We start from the raw sequence: 22138 nt of genomic DNA, 5'->3' as shown, positions 1-22138 counted from the left end.
TTTTTTTTAGATTTGATAGCTGACTTACTTGACCCCTGACAGGCCCTGATGAGGTTTCTCTGTGGGGTGTTTTTTGGGGGCTTGAGTACCTTTGGAGTCCTTCTCAGGAGCCGTGGGAATGTAACCAGAGACTAGTCCAGAAACAGAATTGGAATATTACAGACTCTATTTCCAGTATGCTATTTTTTATTTTGTAAATAATAATAAAAGACATTCACTTATTATTCACTTGCAATGGAAAGATGCTTATATAGGCCACAATTCTGACTCAAACGGGTATATTATAAACATTTCTAGAAAACAGAATAATGGCTTAATCTGGTTATGATAATCAGTGTTGCACTCATTAAAAAAAAACTGAAATAAAATGTGAGCATTACATAAAAAACCTTTATAATGTACTTAAATTACTAAAACTGAAATGAATGAATAAAGGCATGCAAATATACATGAATATTCACTTGCAATGGATGAATGAGAATGAGGGTGTTTACATAGGCCACAATTCTGATTCATATATTCTTATTCAAATTTCTAGATAACAGAATTTTGGTTTAATATGGTTGATAATGATAATCAGTGTTGCAATTGTAATCAACTAAAGCTAAATAGAATTAGAAATATGAAAAACTAATACATAATATTACTAATAAATCACTATTTATGCTAATTAATTAGTAATTAATAATAAAGACATGCAAATATTCACTTGCAATGGATATTCTTAATGAGGGTGTTTACATCAAATCTGACTGATAAAGGCATGCTCTTATTCAGATTTCTAGAAAACAATATAGGCTTAATTGGGTTAATGTAGTACTTCAAATTAAAACTGAATTGTTAAAACTGAAATAAATCTGAAAAAAGCTATCACATGAAAAAACGTTAAATTTATAAACATTTATAAATGGCAACTAATTGAAATAAAATAATTAAGTTGAAGTACTAAAATTGCAAAAACAAAAATAATAAAAGACAAAAGCACATTAGAAAATTGCTAAAACTTAAAAAATGCCCCAAAATATTATTAAATACAATAAATAATACTACAATAACACCAATGGTAATTAGTGTTCAACAGTGATTTCTTGATAATAATGATTGCACGTTTAACTCACTTGTAGAGCAAGGTCTGCCGCCAGGCTCATCTGGACATGCGCACACAAAACTGTTACTCCGCGCAAGACACAAGTGTGTGCAGCCCCCATTATTCGCACCGCAATGATTTGTTCCTAGAAAGACATAGTAAATCTTACGGATACATTCGTTTCAGTGGCCATGGCAGCATTTCTTCATCACACGTGCTCAATGTTTGTCTATCAGTGACTATCCTGAAAATATTACTGAACACAACATGCTTAAACACATTACACATGATAAAATACCAATTGCATTTTTAAACATTCCATAAAACATTTGATACATAACAATAGTCTTAATTCACTGCAATTAATCAAATAGAGAAGTATGGTAACATCTATTAGTTATTAGTTTACTCTTTATTCACCTGTAGTGACTTGCTTTAATGATAATTAAAATGGTACATCATAAAATCCCTTCAAAGAGTGCGTTGTGCATTACAGTAAAAATAAAGTACACTTGTAGACTCTTCAATTCAGTCCCAACAAGTCAATCTTACCAGTCTGTCTTTGTGGCGACACCACTATGATGTCCATGAGGCCCTCTACATTAGCCAGCACAGTTTCCTTACTACGACCTGTATGCTTATCTACTCGCTGAATAGACTTTGTCTGCCAGTCCGTCCAGTAAATCCAACGGTCTTGCTGTGAGATTCGGGAAAAAGGAGTTAAAGGAGAGTATACCGGTTTCAACTGGGGACAAAGAAAGGGGGTAAAAAAAAAAAGGGGGAGGGAAGGAAAGATGGGAAGAAAAAGGAGGGTCAGAAAATGGAAAGATGCAAAAGAAGAGAACAACATGCTAAGGTTATAAATGCAGAGACATAAGTGAAAGAGGACGGGTCAGTGGAGCAGAGGGTGATGAAGGTGCAGGTGAGTGAGATTAAGTGAGGGTGAGGATCAGATATGGAAAGGTACCTGCGTGAGGGCAAACGGGTGTGATACAGGGCTGATGAGAATTTGACGCAGTTTGCCATTCAAGTCAGAACTTTCTATGCGGTCCAAGTGTGCATCCACCCAAAAGATCCTATACATGAAATCACGTGAAGCTTCAGTTATGTGTTCTCCAAAATGTTTCAAGGTACTTGCCATGATTATGGCACAAAAAAAGAGTCTGAAATGCTAAAAAGAAGCCATTTTTAGAGCAGATGAACAAAGTGAAAAATAAGAGACGCCCCCAAAACTGTTGAAATTCTGCATCAGGAGGTCAAACTAAAGATTACATCAGCGGTTTTATTTTTCAGTAACATTTGGGACATGTCTAAATACTGTTTAACCTCTTAACTGTCAACCTTTTAAACAAGACAATCAGCAGATTTTTGCTAAAGTGAAAGCATTTAAATGTATATTTTTACAGTAGTCAATATTTGAAGTGGATCAAAACCGTCAAACGAAAAAGACAACCCTACGTTGTGACAACGTTCTTGTCTTAGGGCAAGTTTGATGATCTTTTTTGATCCATTTCAAATGTTGACTACTGTATGTAAAATAAATATTTTACCAAATATTTTGGAATCTAAAATTGCTATAAAATCTAATTTATATGTCTAAATAAGTTTCAAATTTGAAGATTGTTACAAAAATTGAGGTTCCTGTGAAATTTTGTTCAGACACTGTGCCACAAAATCCATACATTTCTGTCCCAATATTACTTCTACCACCAAATATGGAACATATTGAATGTTCCAATGATATGTTTTGTTAAGATAATATATATATATTTTTTTTTTTATTAAATACGGTAGTACATTCTGTAATCTGACACTTGACACCACCCAGTAAAGAGAGGTGCCCACTGAAAAGATTTAAAGTACCATTTCCACGGTGATGCAATGTCTGATTTCAAAATGGTTTTCACATTATACATCGAGTGTAAAAGAGAGAAAAAGACAATAAAAAAGAGCGCCAAGTGTCTAATCGTGACAGTTAAGAGGTTAAAACTCTGATTTGTGATGTAATGTCTGTTTGATTTTCCTGAAAATACCATAACTAAAGTAAATAATATAAACACAATGTAATATTTAAATATAATAGATGTCTTTCCCCATTTATGCAGCCCTCCTCCTCCCCAGCTCCACCTGTCTGTCTGCCTGTCTAACGCAGTTGTCACTAGCTACTTTGGGACCAAATGTTGTTTCCCCTAATGGTACACTAACTGTGCCTTATTTATGGAAAGTACCTGAACAGTCAAAGCCAGCTGTTGTTAGTGGTAAAGTGGCATTGAAAACAAAGTATAACTACATAGGTGTACAACTGAAGAAAGAAAGGAAAAGACATCAAACTTTCAAAACCTGCAATATAGTGTGTATATTACATTTAAGCCACAAACACACTGCAACCTAGTGATAACAGTGTTTAAATGTGGTAGTGAAAATCTGGTCTTATTTTCTAAATATGGTCTCGTATTTGGGCTTATTTCGGCTGCTGCAGGTCTCTTAATTTGGGCTTGTTTTGTTGAGCCTTTTGAACAGCTGAACTCATGTTGTGTCGATTGTAATAAGATTTTCCAGTTTTATGGATCTTGCCATCTTTGTTTTATGTTATTATATCTATATGTTATTATATCTATTTTTATGTTAGTCACTGTCACTACTATTACTACACTACAGTTATGTGTGGCTAGCATGAGAACAAGAAAGAGGTTGATACAACAGAGACATGAATACAATATGTAAGCTACCCGTTATAGCGGTCAATCTTAAAAACTGAATGTTTGAACGTGTGGATTTAACATATTTGGAGTTAATTTGGTCATAGAATGCAGTCATCACTTCCATAACTGACCAAACTGTGTGTGTGTACAGAATGGCATTATGCACTTGACAGTGACAACCATCAGTCTGCAGTGTGTTTGTGGCCTAACGGTGCATCAGAATTTGATTTGAAGATCCATTTTGCACGTCTATCGGCTTCCAACAATATCATCATCATAACTCTCCACTATTTTTTATTAATTTTCCTCTTTACCTGCGGGTGTCATAGTCCAGTGTCAAGCCGTTTGGCCATCCCAGATCTGTGTTGATGAGGACTTTCCTGTCTGTGCCATCCAGGTAAGCACGCTCAATCTTTGCAATGTGACCCCAATCTGTCCAGAACAAGAACCTTGCCAAAGAATAAAATGATGAAATACATACATTAGTAATTATAAAGTAACTATATAATAAGCTCCCTTCTCTCTCGCTCTCTCATTTAATCAAGCAAATGAAATCTTGCAGTGTTACTTTACTCTGACTTCAGAATTCTAGATTCAACTACACATAGACAACATAACTAATACAAATTAACCATTATTTTTATCTGTCCGTTTTAGGTTGTGCATGCTAACAAGTGATCATGGTATAAGCAGGATAATCCATAACTAGGTGAACATTTGACAATTTTAATCCACTCTGCAGAAGCAACCACTTCACATCACATGGGTTCTGTCTTTGCAACCAAAACGCTTCATGAAAAAATTAAAACATGAAGCTGTAAAAATATTGTTTAAAATGAAGACGATGAAGTCTTACACACTCTCTGGCTGTCAAACTTTAAGGGCTTAAAAGGAAGTTAATATGATGGTGATTATTCTGTTAAAAATCGTTGGGAACTGATTTCAGTTATTCATGAAAAATTTGATCAATTGGCAAAAGGTCACAGAAAAGTGGTTTAGAAAAGTGAAGTTAATATTCAGAAAAGCTCTAAAATCATTTGTCTGCAGATAGCACTTAGTTCGATATTTTGTAACTAATGGAATTAAACCATTAGTATGACCAAAATTGTCAAAATACAATATATGCATCTATATTTAGCCAATTCTTCAGCCTTGCCTCCAGGAAATCAAGCTCAAATACTTTAAAGGCAAACAGTATAATATATCTCTATTTTTCCTCCAGTCACCTCCATTTTTTTTGGCAACTCTTAAAAACTGAGGAGGGTGCTATTTCAAGATAAACTGGCCTTGTCACATCCTGGACTGTCAATGTAAAAATGTAGGCTATGTATGAGTTTTAACGATGCATAAATACATATTAAAATTGTAATAATGTGTAATTGTTCAAAAAAACTAAAATGTAATAAAACCTAATGTTACATTTTATTTATTTTCTTTAGCCCTCCTCCTCCCTAGCACCACCTGTCTATATAAAATAATAATAAATATAAAAAAAAACGTATACAAACTACAAACAATGGGTAAAACAGTCCTTTTAGAAATAGACTAAAGGTTTTATATACTTTTCAGGATTCATTTTCTCTTCACAAAGAAATGCACAAAGCAACAAAACCGCTATGAACTGATAATAGGTTTGCTGTTCTCACCCCTTGCTAGGAAACACAGCGATGGCTCTTGGTTCATCCAGACTGTTATTCACCAGAACTTTCCGAGACGTGCCATCTAAGTGAGCCACTTCAATGGTGTTACGACCAGTGTCTGTCCAGTACATGTTACGGGCCACCCAGTCAACAGCAAGTCCATCAGTCGTCTTCAGACCCTGACCGATCACAGTTTCCATATCGCTGCCGTCTAAATTCACCCGCCTGAAAATTTTTTAAATAACATAGAAAATAACATGTTATATATATAAAGGAGTTAAATAATTTATTTGCACTTAAATAGCAAATAAATGTTTTTTAAAAAAAATTCTAAATATTTCCAGAAATTCCAAGGATAAATAACATGCCACTAATGCAATATAAAAGCAATGCACGACAAAAGATTTTCAATACAAAATTTAAAATGTACTTTAGTGCTAAGAAACAGTCACACCTTTAATTGAATTAATAATATATGCAAGAACTGTAGTTTTTTTTAGCGCAAGTGTACATTCAATCCAATTAAGCACGCTTTTTCAAAACGAATTAATTGTAATATTAGTGTTTTAGGTATTTTAATATGAATATTTTAATAGACGCATACCTTATAACATCCAGTGACACGTCTGTATAGTAGAGTTTCCTCTCCACGCTGTCATAGTCCAAGGAAATCACATTATGCAACTCGGGCACAGGCACATACACGTCTGTGTGGTCATTAGTGTCTAGAGAGATTCTTCGAACACTGACACGATTTGAAAAGAGCAGGTGTGTTTCAGGCAAATTGTCACATGATCTCCCATCACTTTTCAGCAGAATACCGGTGGGACACGCACAAGACGTCACATTATGCCGAGGCAGACACAGGTGAGAGCAGCCACCGTTTCTCCTGCCACATTTATTGAAGCCTGTAGGGAGAGCAAGGACGATTATGCCAGAAAGTTACATCATTTTTGTATTATTATACCAAGCTCTGCTAAGCCTTTGAATTCACACGATTATTCACCAATTACCTACTATTTAAGTACTTTAAGAACATTGTTATAATTGTTTAGTGGAAAATAAATACAAACGTTAATGAAGACTGAGTGGTTAATGGTTAATGGGTGTACTCGTTATTATTTCTATTTAGATTTAATTTATATTTTAGTTTCAGTAATTGTAGTACTTCAACTTAAAATGATTTTATTTCATTTAGTTGAAAAAAATAATATTTTAGCAATTTTTTTTTTACTAATTTTGGTCTAAAAACAGGAACATTCTTTTTTGGAACTTAATCTATTGTTCTTCTGAAACATGAGGCCAAATCGATACACTATTTAGCTATAAACAATGCAAAATGCTTAGAGAATGAAAATATTAAATAATTATTATAGTAAAAACATGTACTTTATAACCTACCCAAAGGTCTTGTCTGGTCAACAGCCTGGATGTCCATGAGGCCGGGTAAGTTGGAGCGGACGGTGATGGTGTTTGCTCCAGTGTCTTTGTCCGCTCTATGAATACTGCGGCTCTGCCAGTCTGTCCAGTACATGTGTGGCCCCAACAGAGTGAGACCGTACGGGTGCTGGACGGGAGACACCAGGGTCTTCCGGTTTGAACCATTAAGATCAGATGCTTCTATCCGCTAATGGAAAACCAGATTATTTTACTTAATTCAACCAGCAAGCTTTTACATGAATTTTCTTATTCCTCAGTAGGAAACTTAAATAAAGGTGTTACACTAAAAGCTGGATTACTCTACGTGACTTTCGTCCCTAGAAAAGTCTATCCATCCATCCATGTGGTCTGTTATATTGTTATAAAGATCTCACTGATTTACATTACAAACTATCAGAATTTCATCACTTTTTGGCCAATAGCAGCATCAGCACCAAATTGCATATTTTTTGCTCAGTTTGAGTCTCTGAATAAAATTTAGGTGTTTTTCCTCCATATTCTCAGTATATCATACTATATGAGCCACAAAAGTCTGATGTATGAAATATGATATGAAGAGTTTATTTGCATAACGCAGATTTTTTAAATTTTCAAAAATCATGTTCGTTATAATGTCATCATGTTTTTGTGGTGTTAGTTAGCTGTATTTATTTTAGTTATTTTGTAACCCAAGCAAAATAACCTGCAGTTTGATTGGAATACACAATGGAAAAAAACACGAGTTATCTGTTTTTGCAAATGAACTCTTCATATTCATACATATTTAAAAATGTAGAAATATGCACATTTTTTCTATTTTGTCTAAAGGTTCAATAAAGTGCTTCATTAAAAAAAAAAAAAAAAAAATTAGTATTGTTTCATATGTCAGGCTGTAAAGGGTTAAAATTAGTGGTGTCAAGAGATTTAAAAATAAATAAAATCATATTTTTTTCTGAAATTTCCTGCTATTAAAATACCAATGGCCAGATGGAATCAGAGTCTGTGCACATAATACACCAAGCAATATTAAGAAATGGGTCAACTCTGGCTACAGAAAATCAGAACCAGTCTGCAGATACTGGTCAGCCAGTGTTGTTTCGTCCAAAAATTGTGTAGTGTTTTCCAGCCTTAAAACACCCTTCAGGTCACACTGACCTCAGTATGAGCATCGGCCCATAGCAGCTGTGATCCAGCTTTGTCCACAGCCAGTCCATTAGGCCAGCCCAGATTGTTATTTATCAGAACTACACGATCTGAACCATCCATACTGGAGCGCTCCAGCTTGGCATGCTCACCCCAGTCCGTCCAGTACATGTACCTAAAGGCAGATTTTTATATTATTAATCATCACATACTGTACCTGTGCTCAGCTGCAAGAAGCCTTGCAAGTACTCATAGCCTGCAAGTACGTTTTCATATTTAAAGAATTTGCCACTGACGATTCAAACACGAGCAGTGAAGAGTAGCGCTGCTTGTATGTTGTTTCTCCGATCACAAATGCAGACATAGTAATGTTTTGTAAAAAGACAGTATAAGTCATTATAATCAGTAATTATGTCCCCACTGGATGCAACAAATGCCTCGTTTATAATGGGTTTTATTGTTTTAGTCTCGTCGCGCCGGGACACGGCATCACAATACGGTAAGGGGCATGACATTTCCATCTCATGCTTGAGGTATTCGGCCAATCACAACACACTGGATAGCTGGCCAATCAGAGCACGCCTCGCTTCTCAGAATGATGAGCTTTGTAAAAAAAAATCGACGTGTTTCAGAAAGGCGGGGCATAGAGGAGCAACAATAATGTACAGTGTGTGAAAAATAATGTTTTTTTTTTTTTTTAACCTTAAACCACATAAAAACATTGCATTACACAAAATAATGTTCTTTTAAGCAATGTCATGTGACCCCTTTAAGTGACTTAAAGAGAGAACACTTTCATGACTGTTTCTTAACACACTTAAGTACACTTAAAAAGTTCACTTCGTAATAGCAAAATTAAAAGTTTTACTAGTACATTTGTCATGCTTTAAAGAAATACACTTATTTTGATGTGTTGACTAACATACTAAAGCACATGCAAAGTGCTTGATTTTAACTGTAGTGCATTCGCAGTACATTACAATTACAAGTACAATTGCAAAAATGTATAATAATTACAGATATATTTAAATACATAACACAAGTTTCGATAAAAATTGCATGAGTATATATTAGTTTACCATAAATGCTTGTCAGTACATTAAACAGTACTTTAACCATATTTCAAAAACAAAGTAATTATGTAATTACATAAAGTCCTTCTTAAGTGGGTCAAAAGCACTCTAAAAGTTACTCTCAAAAGTTTTTCTCAAATGTATATAGTGAATGACACACAGCCTACTATATACGAGCCAAGTACATCCTAGCCTGAAATGACAGAGTGAAAAGGGCAAATGGTTTACCCCATCTCATGGAACAGGGCGATGGCACGAGGGCTGTCCAGGTTCTGCCACACAAGCAATTTTCTCATGGAGCCATTGAGATTAGCCACCTCAATGCGGTTCGTCCCCGTGTCCGTCCAGTAGATTTTTCTGCCCACTGAATCCACTGCCAGACCATCTGTGGTCATCAGACCTGAAAGAGTGGAGGAAACACTTCAAACGAGTGAAGGAGTTGAGTGACTGGATAAAAGGAATACGATTACTGTAAGTAGTTTTGAGGTTAACAGTAGAGTCCTTACCAGTTGAAATAATGTCCTCATATTCTGTACCATTGATATTGGCTCTGCTGATTTTCTTTAATGTACTGTCTGACCAGTACACTTTACCTGCAGGAGCAGGAAAATATTCATGATGTTCCCTAAATGAACATTATACGCGAAAGTGTCTATACATTTAGATTTTTCTCACACCTTCTTCTGCATCCACTCCAATGGCAATGGTGTTCTTCATAGACACGCTGACTGGCAGAACCACATCAGCGAAGTACGAGATGTCCAAAGAAATCATCCTGATGTCTGTCCGCCGGGCAAAGATCAGGAAGCTGTTCATTGCTGTAAGATGAAAGAAAATAATGAAGGATTTATAAAGGAACAGATGCTGTGCAATGAGATTCATCGTGTGGGTAGTATCATCCAATTACATGATCTATTGAGGCAAAGTCATGTGAATTTTTTGCTGTGCATTGAGGAATTTATTCAGTAAATGTTTTTCCATTTACCATTTTTTTTACTATTTGAATTCCATTTTAAGACTTCCATTCAGCATTTTTTTTAATGCAATATCTCAAAATTCACACAAAAATGCATGGATGGAAACACAGGTACTGATGATGTTCCAAACCCATATTATATTCTTTATTCTGTGAAACACAAAAGTGGAAGGTGATGTATGATGCAAGTACACTTCAAGCTTTTTTCACTCAGTGGACAGCTATCCATTCAAGAAAAGACCGAACGTAAAAGGCTTCCCAAGATGCATTCTAGACAATTAACCCGATCACTCAAAACTCTTTAGGAAATGGTTTGACATGCATTTCAGACATGACTTGGTCAAGTGTAAACACATCTGGTTGTTCAGGCTGCGCATGTAAGCTTTAAACTACCTCACCATACGATTCACAGGCTACATCACATTTTGGCATTAACCTGGACAACCACAATGTTCCTTCCGCCCAACTTTCCTCTGCAAACCACAGCTCCTTCCCTCTCTCCAACAAACCTCCTTGATAGAGCACTGCACTTCCCTTTCTCAGCGCAAGCTAACTCAGTGAATAGACCTTAATAAAGTCAATTTTACAGGCAGAGGCTGTGAAAATAGCAGTTAGTTTTGAGCATGGTAACAATATAAGCTACACACCTTTGCAGGCTATGTGCCAGCGCGTCCAATCAACATACAGACAACACATCCAATTTCAGCTTTAGTATGGAAGCCCATTTCCACCGCACAAGAAAAAAAAAAACATACCTTGCTAACCATACTTTTGCAAAATTGTGACTAATCATAATTATGACACAGATGAAATTATGCCATAAAAAAGTTCTGACATCGAAAATTACTAAATACTCTATTCATTTATTTTATTATTATTTTATTAAATTTTTTAATCTAAAAATTATAACTCTTACTATGTCCATTTTGACTTTTAAAGTCACGATTTCAACTTTTTATTTCATAAGTACTTTTCACATTTAATCATTACATAATTAGCATCTCAATTTCAACTATCTCATAGTGAGTTAATATGTAATAATTTTGAGATAAAAAAAAATCAAAATTATGACATACTAAATTGAAACATGTTTACATATTAAGACAAAATTATGAGATAAAAAGTCCTAATTATGAGACAAAAAGTCGCAATTCTGAAATACGAAGTCAAAATTGAGATAAAAGGCTGTGTACATCCATTTTTTTTATTTTATTTCATTATTATAACAGTGTCATAATTATTTCTTAATTATGCCTTCAAATGTCAATTTTGACAAAGCATTATTGTTTTCCACGTTAGGTCTGTTTACGTCACAGTGCACACGTATCTTTTATGCATCATAACATGTAGCGTTGTTAAATTTAAACCTGTTGATGAAAATGCATTCTAAGTCTAAACGGTTCATAATAAGGTATATAGAATTACAGTATTGATAACAATGCTACACATTATATAATATTATATCATATTACCGAACACCAGCACTTTTACTCTCCACGCCACTGTCCCAGTTAACCTCATGGTTTCTTTTGTCATTTTGGTGGGCGGAGCTACTGCAAATAGCCTTTGTCAATCAGATAGCTATTCACACAATCAAAACGCATTAAGTGGCCAAGACTAAATATCCCCTAAGAGCCAGAGATTCCCAACCCCGAGCAATTAAGTGAACAAAAAGAGACAAATCCCTTACTGAATTGTATGGGAAAGCAAACCGAATGGTTTCTCACCTTCAGAAATGCCCCATGACGTCACCACTGACACATCATAACGGCGACCCTTAAACCCTTGAGGCGACTCAAAATGAGCCTCAAATTTCAAAGATTGCCCTTGCAACAAAAACCACGGACTGAACTGTCACCTGGAATCCCAAAAGCAAAGAACACCTGCGGCCATTTCATTAAATTTCAAGTCAATTGTGGAATTATGGTTACTGAATGAGAAGTTATTGCTGGTTTCTTAGATATTCGAGACGGTAGAGTAGCATGGACTTATCTGCATTACCGTGAGTGCAAGTTTTGCCATCCGCCTGTAGGTTGATACCAGTGGGACATGCACAGCTTGAGGCTTTAGGAGCAGGAGACAGGAGGCAAAGGTGACTGCAGCCGCCATTATTCACCGAACAGGGCGTCTGGACTTTAGACAGAAAGCAGAAAGATAAGTGAGAGAGAGAGGGGGCTAGAAATGGCCATTCAATCAGATGTAACAGATAACAGGCCTCTGGGTGTCTCGGTGGATCATTATACACCACTGAGACTCCGGACTGAAGATCAGTTACCACTGGCCTTAATCTGCCGCCTGAAAACCCAAGACATCCGATACGACAGAGACCCACATTCCCTCTTTAACACATATCTGCTAGGCATGCGTGTGAATTTCAGTTCAAAGAGTGGCTACACTGACAAAGCTACAATATGTCCAAATTTTGACTGTATTGTATTTGCTACCAGTATCATTAATACACAATAGAGATAGTCTCCGGTGATGTTTTACCTGTAGTTCTGTGATGGTGGAACATGTGAATGTCCATGAGATTTTCAAGGTTTTCTGCCAGCGTTCTTCGGTCCAAACCAGTGAGCTTGTCTGCACTTTGGATGCTCTTGGATTGCCAGTCTGTCCAATAAATTCTGTCTTCATGAAGCGTCAACCCAAACGGATGAGGCAACTGACTGCCAATCAACACCTTCAATGGAGAAGAATGAATAAAAGTTTATCCTGAGAAAGAATGAACTGCAAATCAGTTTAACTAAAGAACTCATGTCTACCTGTCTGCCTGATCCATCGAAGTTGCCATACTCAATGGTCTTAATGCTAGCATCGGCCCAGTACAGCCGCTCAGTGCTGTAGTCTATTGCCAATCCATTAGGCCAGGTCAGGTTTGTTGAGATGATAACAGTACGGTTGGATGAGTCCATTCCAGCACGCTCAATCTTAGGATTGGCACCCCAGTCTGTCCAGTACATGAATCTATGGCGAGGCAAAACAAAAGCGGTTATGTATCATTTCTTTATATTGTGTAAACCTCAACAGCTACTATTACTACTTGTAATACTGTCAAATAGTCCAATGGTTCTCAAACTGGGGGTCGCGAATAATTTCAAGCGGTCGCAAAAGGGTTTATAATACGTGTCTTTTTTGTGATTACAATAAATATTTTTCAATATTACAAGTAAATGCTACAAATAAATATTTTCAGATTTTTAAAGATATGTTTTAAAAAAATAATGTTAAATAATTTTTCGCGACTCGAAGATATGACATCACTGTGCAGCGACTGGCTCGCTGTCACTACAGCACGCACCTGCACGTGAAAACCGCAACTGCAGAGATGGATAAATTTGTAATTCGCAAATCTAAAAATGTTGAGGAAATTGTGGACAGTTTGCCTGAATCATCGGATCCGTGTACTTTGACTAAGCATAAGAGCAAAGACCCTGTCAGACCAAAGTAGGAAAGGTCGGAAATATCAGGAAGGATTCACTTGCTCTACTGTCAACAACATAGATTTTCCTCAATGTGTAATCTGTTCAGAAGTGCTTGCCCATGAAAGTATGAAGCCCGGCAAAATGCAAAAGCATTTGGAAACGTCCTTCTCTTATTGAAAAGCCTATGGACTTTTTTGACGAAAAGAGAAGGAATTACAGGGTCAAACACACATGATCGCACAACAAGCCAAAGTTACTTCTAAGGCTCTGGAGGCATCTTAGGTGGCGTACTTGATCATGCAGACCAAAAAGCCACACACAATCGGGAAAACCCTGATAAAGCCCGCTGCTGTGGCTATGGGACATGGATGGTGAGGAAATAGCAAATGAGCTTATGACTGTACCGCTGTCGAATGACACAGTCGCTCGCCGTGTACATGATATCGCAAAAAGACATTAAGAGTCAATTGATAGGATAAATGGAAAAAAATATGCACTGCAAATCTACTGATGTGTCTAATTCTGCTCAGTTGCTGGCGTTCATCGAATACACATTTGATGGAAAACTGCATGAGGATATGCTCTTCTGCTCAGCACTCGAGGGGACTTGTACAGGCAGTGACATTTTCACCAAAATAAAAGAGATGGGACTTTCATGGCATAATTGTGTTGCATATGGTGCAATGGTAGGTAAAAACAAGGGACTCAAGGCAAAGGTTTTAGAAGTGGCTCCTCACATGAAGTTTACACACTGCATCATACACCGCAAGTCTCTTGCTAGCACAACACTTGATTCTGAACTTAGTGTTTTGAAATGTGCAATAAATCACATAAAATCTCGTCCAGTAAACAGCAGACTACTAGCCACACTTTGCCACGAGATGGGCTCATAGCACAAAGCATTGCTGTTTCACACCGAAGTCCGGTCGTTATCACGAGGGAAGGCACTCGGATGTCTTTATGAACTGTGCAAAGAAGTGCACTCATTGTTGAAAGACTCAAAATTGGAATTGGCCCACTGCCTGACAGATCCAGCTTGGTTGTCAAAACTTGCTTATTTGGCATGTATATTCGAAAAGCTTAATCTGTCATTACAAGGGCCAAACACAAATATCCTGACAATGAATGACAAAGTTGATGCATTTATGAAAAAGCTGGAAAGATGGGCTGAGCGAGTTGAACAAGGAAATGTGGAGATGTTTCCTGAGCTTGAGGAGCATGGACAGTCTCAGCAGCCTGAAAGAACACATCACTGGTCATCTCCGCAGCCGGTTGGAACAATTCAAGAAGTATTTCCCAAAAGAGATGCAACCAGAACTGTATGACTGTATACGGCAACCATTTTCTGAATCTAGGACTCGTCTCCCCACAAATCTGGAAGATGCTTTGCTGGAGCTGTCCAGTGACCGAACATTAAAAACTTTATTTTCCAATTCCACACTGCCCGAATTTTGGATCGCAGTAGCAGACGAATACACGGAGTTATCCCGTGCGGCAATGGATGTACTGCTTCCATTTGAATCTAAATATTTGTGCGAGCAGTCTTTTTCCGCTGTTACATACATAAAAAATAAATACCAATCACGTCTTGATGTTGAAGATGATCTGCGAGTAGCTGTATCCACCATCAGGCCACGATTGAAGCTTTTGTGCTGCCAAACAAGTACACCCACCCCATTGAAAGGCAAGCCAAAATTATTTTGATGTATAGTAAATAGCTAAAATATTATGAACAGCTTAAAAGAAGTTACGTTTATTTTTTGTGTATGCTTTGGTAGTGTGGGTCGCAAATTCTTGTTGATCTTACATTAGGGGGTCGCTGGCTTAAAAGTTTGAGAACCACTGAAATAGTCTATAAAGCATCCTCCATTTATATTGGCAACTTTGGAAAAAGAGGCTACGTTTTTAACTTTTTGGGCCAGGTTTACTAACAGCTTGCACCAGCGCAAACCGTCTTTTGGCGTTAAAATAATACTGTTAGGTTTTATTAAGATGCACAGTGATGAATTAGCGCTGAAAATGCATGGACAGTTATTTTTGCACCTGACCTTATTGAATATGCATTTGTAAGAGTTTCCCTTTCAGACGAAAAATGTATGGGAGGAGAGTATTCAAATGAATCAAGCAACAAGATTTACTAACGTTTGCACTCGTCAAATTGCTGGTATTATTTGCTCCATTATTTAACGGTTTTACGCTTGAAATGGCTGCAATTATTGTTGCAAGGAGGAGGCACCGCAGAGAACCGAGAGCGTGTGGTAGAAGAGAGAGGATTTTTTCCACATATATTCATTCATTTAGAACGCCAGAAGAACATATTATCCGAACATATCATTTGCCATGCCATGTTATATTTAATTTGCTTCAGGAAATAAAAGACGACTTGGAGTCACGCAATACCAGGTCTATCAAAACTTCTTGCAAACCTTCATATTTTTCATTTTTGAGGTGAACTATTCCTTTAAGTTTCATTCGAAATATTCACACAAATCTAACCTTTAATTGACGTAAATTATATAAAATTTTATCAACAAAAAAGTGTGACTTACTGCACCCTAATTTTTTATTGGACGTTTTTAAATATTTTAAATCATTCCTGTAGCTCAAAAAGTAGGTCATGGTTTTTTTTGACAAAAAAAAAAAAACTAAAACATTTGCATTTAGCAGATTCTTCCTAAGCGACTTACGTTACATTAGGAAGAATCTGCTAAATGCAAATGTTTTGGGGTTTTTTTGTCAAAAAAAAAATCTTCTGCTTGGTAACACTCAAGCGGTAACAACCATGACTTGCTGATTCACTGGGATATAAAACTGATGTCATGAACAGGGCAAATTCCTATACTTATTAATCACTATGAGAAAGACCAAATAAAGTAATGATGTGTAACAAAAGACTGTTGACTCACACAAATCAGGAATTAGCTCTGTTGTTGAAACTGCCCATTTCCAATAGTAATAAGACTGTTTGATAGTCAGACGGGCACACACACACACACACATATCTTCATCTATATTTGTGGAGGACACTGTATAACATTGCCGTACTTGACCTACCCTCCGATCGGATCAACAACGATGTCCCGAGGGCGGTCGAGGTTCTCCCAGATCAGAACTGTGCGCATGCTTCCATCCGTGTTTGAAACTTCAATCCGATCTGTGCCTAAAAGAGTTATGAAAACAAGTCTTTTCTAAAAAAAACACTGGAAAAAACGAATATCTAGTTGGCATGAAACTCCAGACTGCAGCATATGCCTGTCACTGCTCTTCTAGCATGTCACTCAGAGTAGTTGCACTAATAGCATCTACATTCAATGAAATGAGAAAAACAGAGTGAGAAGAGGCAAGGGAGAGCTACAAATAATTTAAGAAGCATTTGTCTTGCAGTGTACTTAAACAATGGAAATCATTACATGAAAAGATGAGGCATATAGCTTAGATCTGATGTCAGGATCTGAAAGATAAAATAATAACAGAACAGTACCTGCATCAGTCCAGTACAGTTTGTGTGTAAGCCAATCGATCGCTAGACCTGCAGGGCTTTCCAAACTGGTGTCCACCACAACCTGCAAGCAGCATGAATATCATCTGTCATATTACATGACAGTGCATTACAACCACCTACTACATAAGGGAGGATTTCTTTGTTTTTGCTAGTTTGTTCTCCAGGGGTCAGTATTTTACACATTTCTCCATATAATATACAAGAGTATTAATAATTCATACACTAGCCACCCAACAGCAGTGGCATGAAAAGACTTAACTAGCAGATTAACTAAAAGGACAATTAAAAATAAAGCATCAGTACTTTCACATATCATTTGTTTGATTTTTCATTATATACATTCGCTCCCTAATTATTCCATTCTGTTCCATTTTATATATTTATTTAAGATGATTACATATATAATCTCATAAGTCTCTAATGCTCACCACAGCTGCACTTATTTAATTAAAAATAAAGTACAAACAGTAATATCGGGAAATATTAATAAAAATCAAACATAACTTTTTACTATTTGAATACATTTTAAAATGTAATTTATTCCTGTGTATTTTCAGCATCATTACTCCAGTCTTCAGTGTCACATGATCCTTCAGAAATCATTCTAAGATGCTGATTTACTCAAGAAACATTTCTGATTATTATCAATGCTGAAATCAGTTGTGCTGCACAATATTTTAGTGGAAACCGAGATACACTACCATTCAAAAGTTTGGGCTAAGTGTGATAGAAATAGAAATAAATTAATACTTTTATTCAGAACGGATGCATGATCAAAAGTGACAGTAAAAACTTTTATGATGTTGCAAAAATACATTTCAAACAAATGCTGCTCTTTTTTCTATTAATCAAAGAAAATATTAAGCAGCAATAACTGTTTTGAACATTGATAATAAATGTTTCTTGAGCAGCAAATCAGCATATTAATATGATTTCTAAAGGATCATGTGACACTGAAGACTGGAGTAATGATGCTGAAAATTCAGCTTTGATCACAGAAATAAATTATATTTTACAATATATTCACATAGAAAGCAGATATTTCAAATTATAATATATTTCCACAAAAACTTTCCTCTGTATTTTTGATGAAATAAATGCAGCTTTGGCAAGCATAAGATACTTCGCTCATAAACAGTACAAAATCTTATATATATATATATATATATATTATATATAATAAGACAAAATTGCTCTGTTGGCTGTGGAGTCAAGACATTTACAAATATGATTAAAATATAAATGAGACAAAACTACAAAATGTCACATTTTATTATTAGCTGTTTCAACACATACATGTTTTAGCAGCTAAGAAGTTCAGCACTTTTAGAGTTTCATCCCTCTATCTGATGTGAGCATAAGTATTGGAGCAGTTGCCTCACAGGTCTTTCTAAGTGATCAGCTGTGTCCTGTTGCATTAATTCTTCAGATATTAAAAGCAGGGAATGTGTCGAATCAGTTATATCCATTACTTCTGTATTCTGAATCTTGCATTCGATGATGACACACAAACCAGGATGAAGACGAGAGAGCTGACTTTGAGAGAAAAGCAAGCAATTTGGATGCTAAAAGAAAAGAGGAAGTCAGTTAGAGCTCTAGCAAAAACAAAGGGCATGGAGAAATCAAGAGTTTGGAGACCACCAGCGACACCAGCAACCAACAACGACCTGATCGGCTGAGAAAACAACAGTAGTTGATGACAGACAAATCATAAAAGCTGTGAAAATGAACCCTAAAAGACGTGTCTGTAAAATCACCAACAACTTCCAGAAAGCTGGGGTGATGCTCTGACAATCTACTGTCCTCAGGAGACTTTGACACAGAATTACAGATGCTACACAGCAAGATGCAAACCTCTGACCAGCACCAAACATAGAAAGGCAAGATTAGAGTTTGCAAAAAAGCACAAAGATGAGCCAGAAGAGTTTTGTAACTGTGTTTATGGACCGATGAGACAAAGATGAACCTTTATCTAAGTGATGGGAAAGCACTAATGTGGAGAAAAAAGGGAACTGCAATGATCCCAAGCATACAGCCTCATCTGTAAAGCATGGTGGAGGTGGTGTGATGGCATGGGCATGCATGGCTGTCTCTGGAACAGGCCCTCTCAACTTTACTGATGACTTAATGTATGATGAAAGTAGCAGAATGAATTTGGAAGGGTACAAAACCATCTTGCCAAGAAAATGCCACCAGATTCATTGGGAAGTGCTTCATATTGCATCAGGACAATGACCCAAAACACCTGCCAGTTCAGTCAAGGAATTTATGAGGGCAAAGAAATGGAAAGTCTTAGATTGCCCAAGTCAATCTCCAGATTTAAATCTGATTGAACATGAATTTCAGCAGCTGAAGAGGAGAGTAAAGGCAGAAACTCCCCAAAACAAACAACAATTGGGATTGGCTGCATTAAAGGCTGGGAAAGCATTTCAAAGGATGAGAGCAAGAGTCTGGTGATGTCTATGGGTCACAGACTCACTGCTGTGATTGTGTGCAAGAGATCTGCAAATAAATAATAGCTTTTAATCTTTTATATCTGCCTTATGTTCAACTGTCCCAATACTTATGCTCACATCAATGAGTGGGATGAACTCTAAAAGTGCTGTTCTTTTTATTTAGTAAAACATGTATGTGTTGAAACAGCTAATAATAAAATGTGACATTCTGTAGTTGTGTCTCATATTCATCTTTTAATCATATTTGCAAATGTGTTGACTCCACAGCCAACAGAGCAATTTTGTCTTTACTGTTCCAATATATATATATATATTGGAAACACTGCCCAACAGTGTCAATCTGATCTTAAAACCTGCTCTTCGTGTCTCAGGCTAAATTCCTGCTAACCTCCTGTTTGCTTCCATCCCATTTCGCTCGGTTGATGGAATCAGTGGTGACGTCAGTCCAGTATATATAACGCTCACTAGAGTCCCAGTCCAGGGCCACTGCGTTTCGAATATCAGCCAGTGGAATGACGTCGTCCAGCTTGTCTTCAGTGTCAAAGCTGATTCGACGGATGTCCGTCCTTCGGGCAAAAAGCAGGAACTTGTCAAGACCTGATCAAAGACCAAAGGTCTCCTGTCAGTTCTTCAGATTTAAGAAGTTTATCAGTACATACATCAGTCACAAAATCAGAAATATGTTCAATATGAAAAGAAAAATGACAGATTTAGCTTGGATTTGTTAAATAATATATTGTTTAGTTTGTGGCTGTTCATTTTTGTTCAACTTGTAAACAAAGACAGTTAGTTAGATATCAGCTGCAACTGACAGACTTATTATTGATTAATAACAATAACAAATATCGTAATTCGTCTTACAATGTTAAGGGTGTATGAGACACTAAAAAAAAAGAAAGAAAACTACACATTTTCCACTTTACAAACCTTTTGAGTCTCTTTTCTTGAAGCTACAGTACATAAAACAACATTTTAGACCAACAGAATAAATTTTGTCCCAATTAGTCAAACACGAAAGAATTTCTTGTTGAACAATATTACTGAAATGTTAGGGGGTTTGTCGTTTCCCAACATGCATTACGAATTAATCACTTTGCTGAACAAGAAATCTGTTGTCTTGGCAAATTTATTGGTTGAATGAGGCATTTTGCATTGACTGAACTAAAAATTCAAATTGATAAAACGGTGTTACTTAGTACAGTCATTAAGTCAATAGTTTCTAATTAAGACGACTTAAAAATCAGATTGCATCATGTTTATTTAAATCCCAGAATATTAAATTTTTCTCAACCTTTTTTTAATAGTTTACTTTAAAAGGTACTAACATGCACTTTTACGGATAAATAAGCTACAAAGTTATCTCTTTAAGGGTAACACAAGCTGTTGTCTCCATAAAAGCACAATTTTTCAGCAGTGCTTCAGTAAATCTTCCTGAATTTGCAATTCAATTTTCTGTCAGTTACCCAGAACGCGAGTGGCTCCTCATGATACAGACACAAATACACACACAATCACTTTCTGGAAGTTTCTCATGAACACTTCTCACGTTACTGTACCCTTAACGTGAAGGGATACTGTTGTAGCACAAAAGGAGGATAAATATAAATCATGGATAAATAAGTGAGCAGTACTCACTCTGGGCACAGTTATAGTGGTCCACCTTTTTAAAGCCTGTAGGACACGCACAGGTGTAGGTCTTATTGCTTGGAAGACACAGGTGACTGCAGCCTCCATTATTGCTTCCACATCGGTTTCTCCAACCTAAACATAAAAGAAAAAAAAAATAATAATAATGCTTTTAAAATGACCATAATTGACTCAACCCAGGGTCAGTGGAAAAACATGACTGTGGCAACATTGCAGCAAAAAATATGCACATTTCGCAATATTTTCAAAGTGTGATGTCCAGTAGGTGGCGCTAAAAGCATGTTCAGTTTTATCAGAAACCGATGAATGTGGATTTGGCACCTTTTATTATGTTAGTAGTTGTACATATAGTGGCAGAAATTAAATGTCCCAGGGTTAGTACTTTATTGTGCTTGAAAATAACGTACAGTCTACACTAAACCTTACATGAAACCAAACCGGATAGTTAGACTCATTTCCAAAAGCGCCACATCTCCAGTTCAATGTTGTACCGGGTGCACTATCAAGCAAGCTTACTACATCAGAAAAAACAAATATGGAGCTGGATTTATGGTGCAAACATCAAAATGTATTAGTTTCCACATCATGCACTATGGTAAAAGTGTTTTTGAGGTCACAACATAGTATTGCGCAAGGAACTGTGTGAAATAAGCCTTCATTAATCAATAATCTGCCCCGTAATCATAATTTGTGTGAAAAGGAATACAAGTTTTATTAGGAGCAATGTAGGCAGAGGCATATTTGTCCAGTGAGCCTAGGCTGCATTTGGTTAAATTTGATTTGTGTTTGTAAACATTGTATACTATACTAAGAGTAATAGGGACTTTGGATAGTTGACCTGCAGGTTGTCTCTGTGGGTGTAGTGTGTGGATGTCCATGGGAAAGTGCAGCTTGTTTCGGATGACCTCTTGGTTCTTGCCGGTAAACTTGTTTGCACTGTTGATGCTCTTGGTGTGCCAGTCGGTCCAGTAAAGACTGTCTTCAAACACAGTGATGGCAAAAGGATGTGGAAGACCTGGCAGAGGGAACATTTCACAGATATATTTAGCCTCTGTACTCTAAAATGCAGTT

The 22138-nt window shown here is 36.5% G+C and overlaps 1 protein-coding gene across 1 annotated transcript in view; it reads right to left on the bottom strand.

The window, feature by feature from the left end:
• LOC306881538 (low-density lipoprotein receptor-related protein 4-like) overlaps positions 1–22138 on the bottom strand; it is an 88748-nt gene that overhangs the window by 3592 nt on the left and 63018 nt on the right. Inside the window, exons 15-34 of the mRNA XM_079435706.1 lie at positions 21906–22082; positions 21056–21181; positions 19809–20017; positions 16944–17025; positions 16517–16622; positions 12803–13004; positions 12531–12720; positions 12042–12173; positions 9742–9882; positions 9571–9657; positions 9293–9464; positions 8004–8166; positions 6831–7056; positions 6034–6337; positions 5436–5654; positions 4104–4238; positions 2055–2163; positions 1640–1784; positions 1119–1232; positions 29–131 (exon numbers count right to left, since the gene is read on the bottom strand). Coding sequence (XP_079291832.1) covers positions 29–131; positions 1119–1232; positions 1640–1784; positions 2055–2163; positions 4104–4238; positions 5436–5654; positions 6034–6337; positions 6831–7056; positions 8004–8166; positions 9293–9464; positions 9571–9657; positions 9742–9882; positions 12042–12173; positions 12531–12720; positions 12803–13004; positions 16517–16622; positions 16944–17025; positions 19809–20017; positions 21056–21181; positions 21906–22082 — 3142 coding nt within the window. The remainder of the gene's footprint in view (positions 1–28; positions 132–1118; positions 1233–1639; positions 1785–2054; positions 2164–4103; positions 4239–5435; positions 5655–6033; positions 6338–6830; positions 7057–8003; positions 8167–9292; positions 9465–9570; positions 9658–9741; positions 9883–12041; positions 12174–12530; positions 12721–12802; positions 13005–16516; positions 16623–16943; positions 17026–19808; positions 20018–21055; positions 21182–21905; positions 22083–22138) is intronic.

This window comes from Barbus barbus (genome assembly GCF_936440315.1).
Source record: "Barbus barbus genome assembly, chromosome: 1".
Taxonomy (NCBI): Eukaryota; Metazoa; Chordata; class Actinopteri; order Cypriniformes; family Cyprinidae; genus Barbus; species Barbus barbus.
The sequence above is the reverse complement of the archived record's forward strand: the minus strand, read 5'-3'. Positions and strand labels throughout refer to the sequence as shown.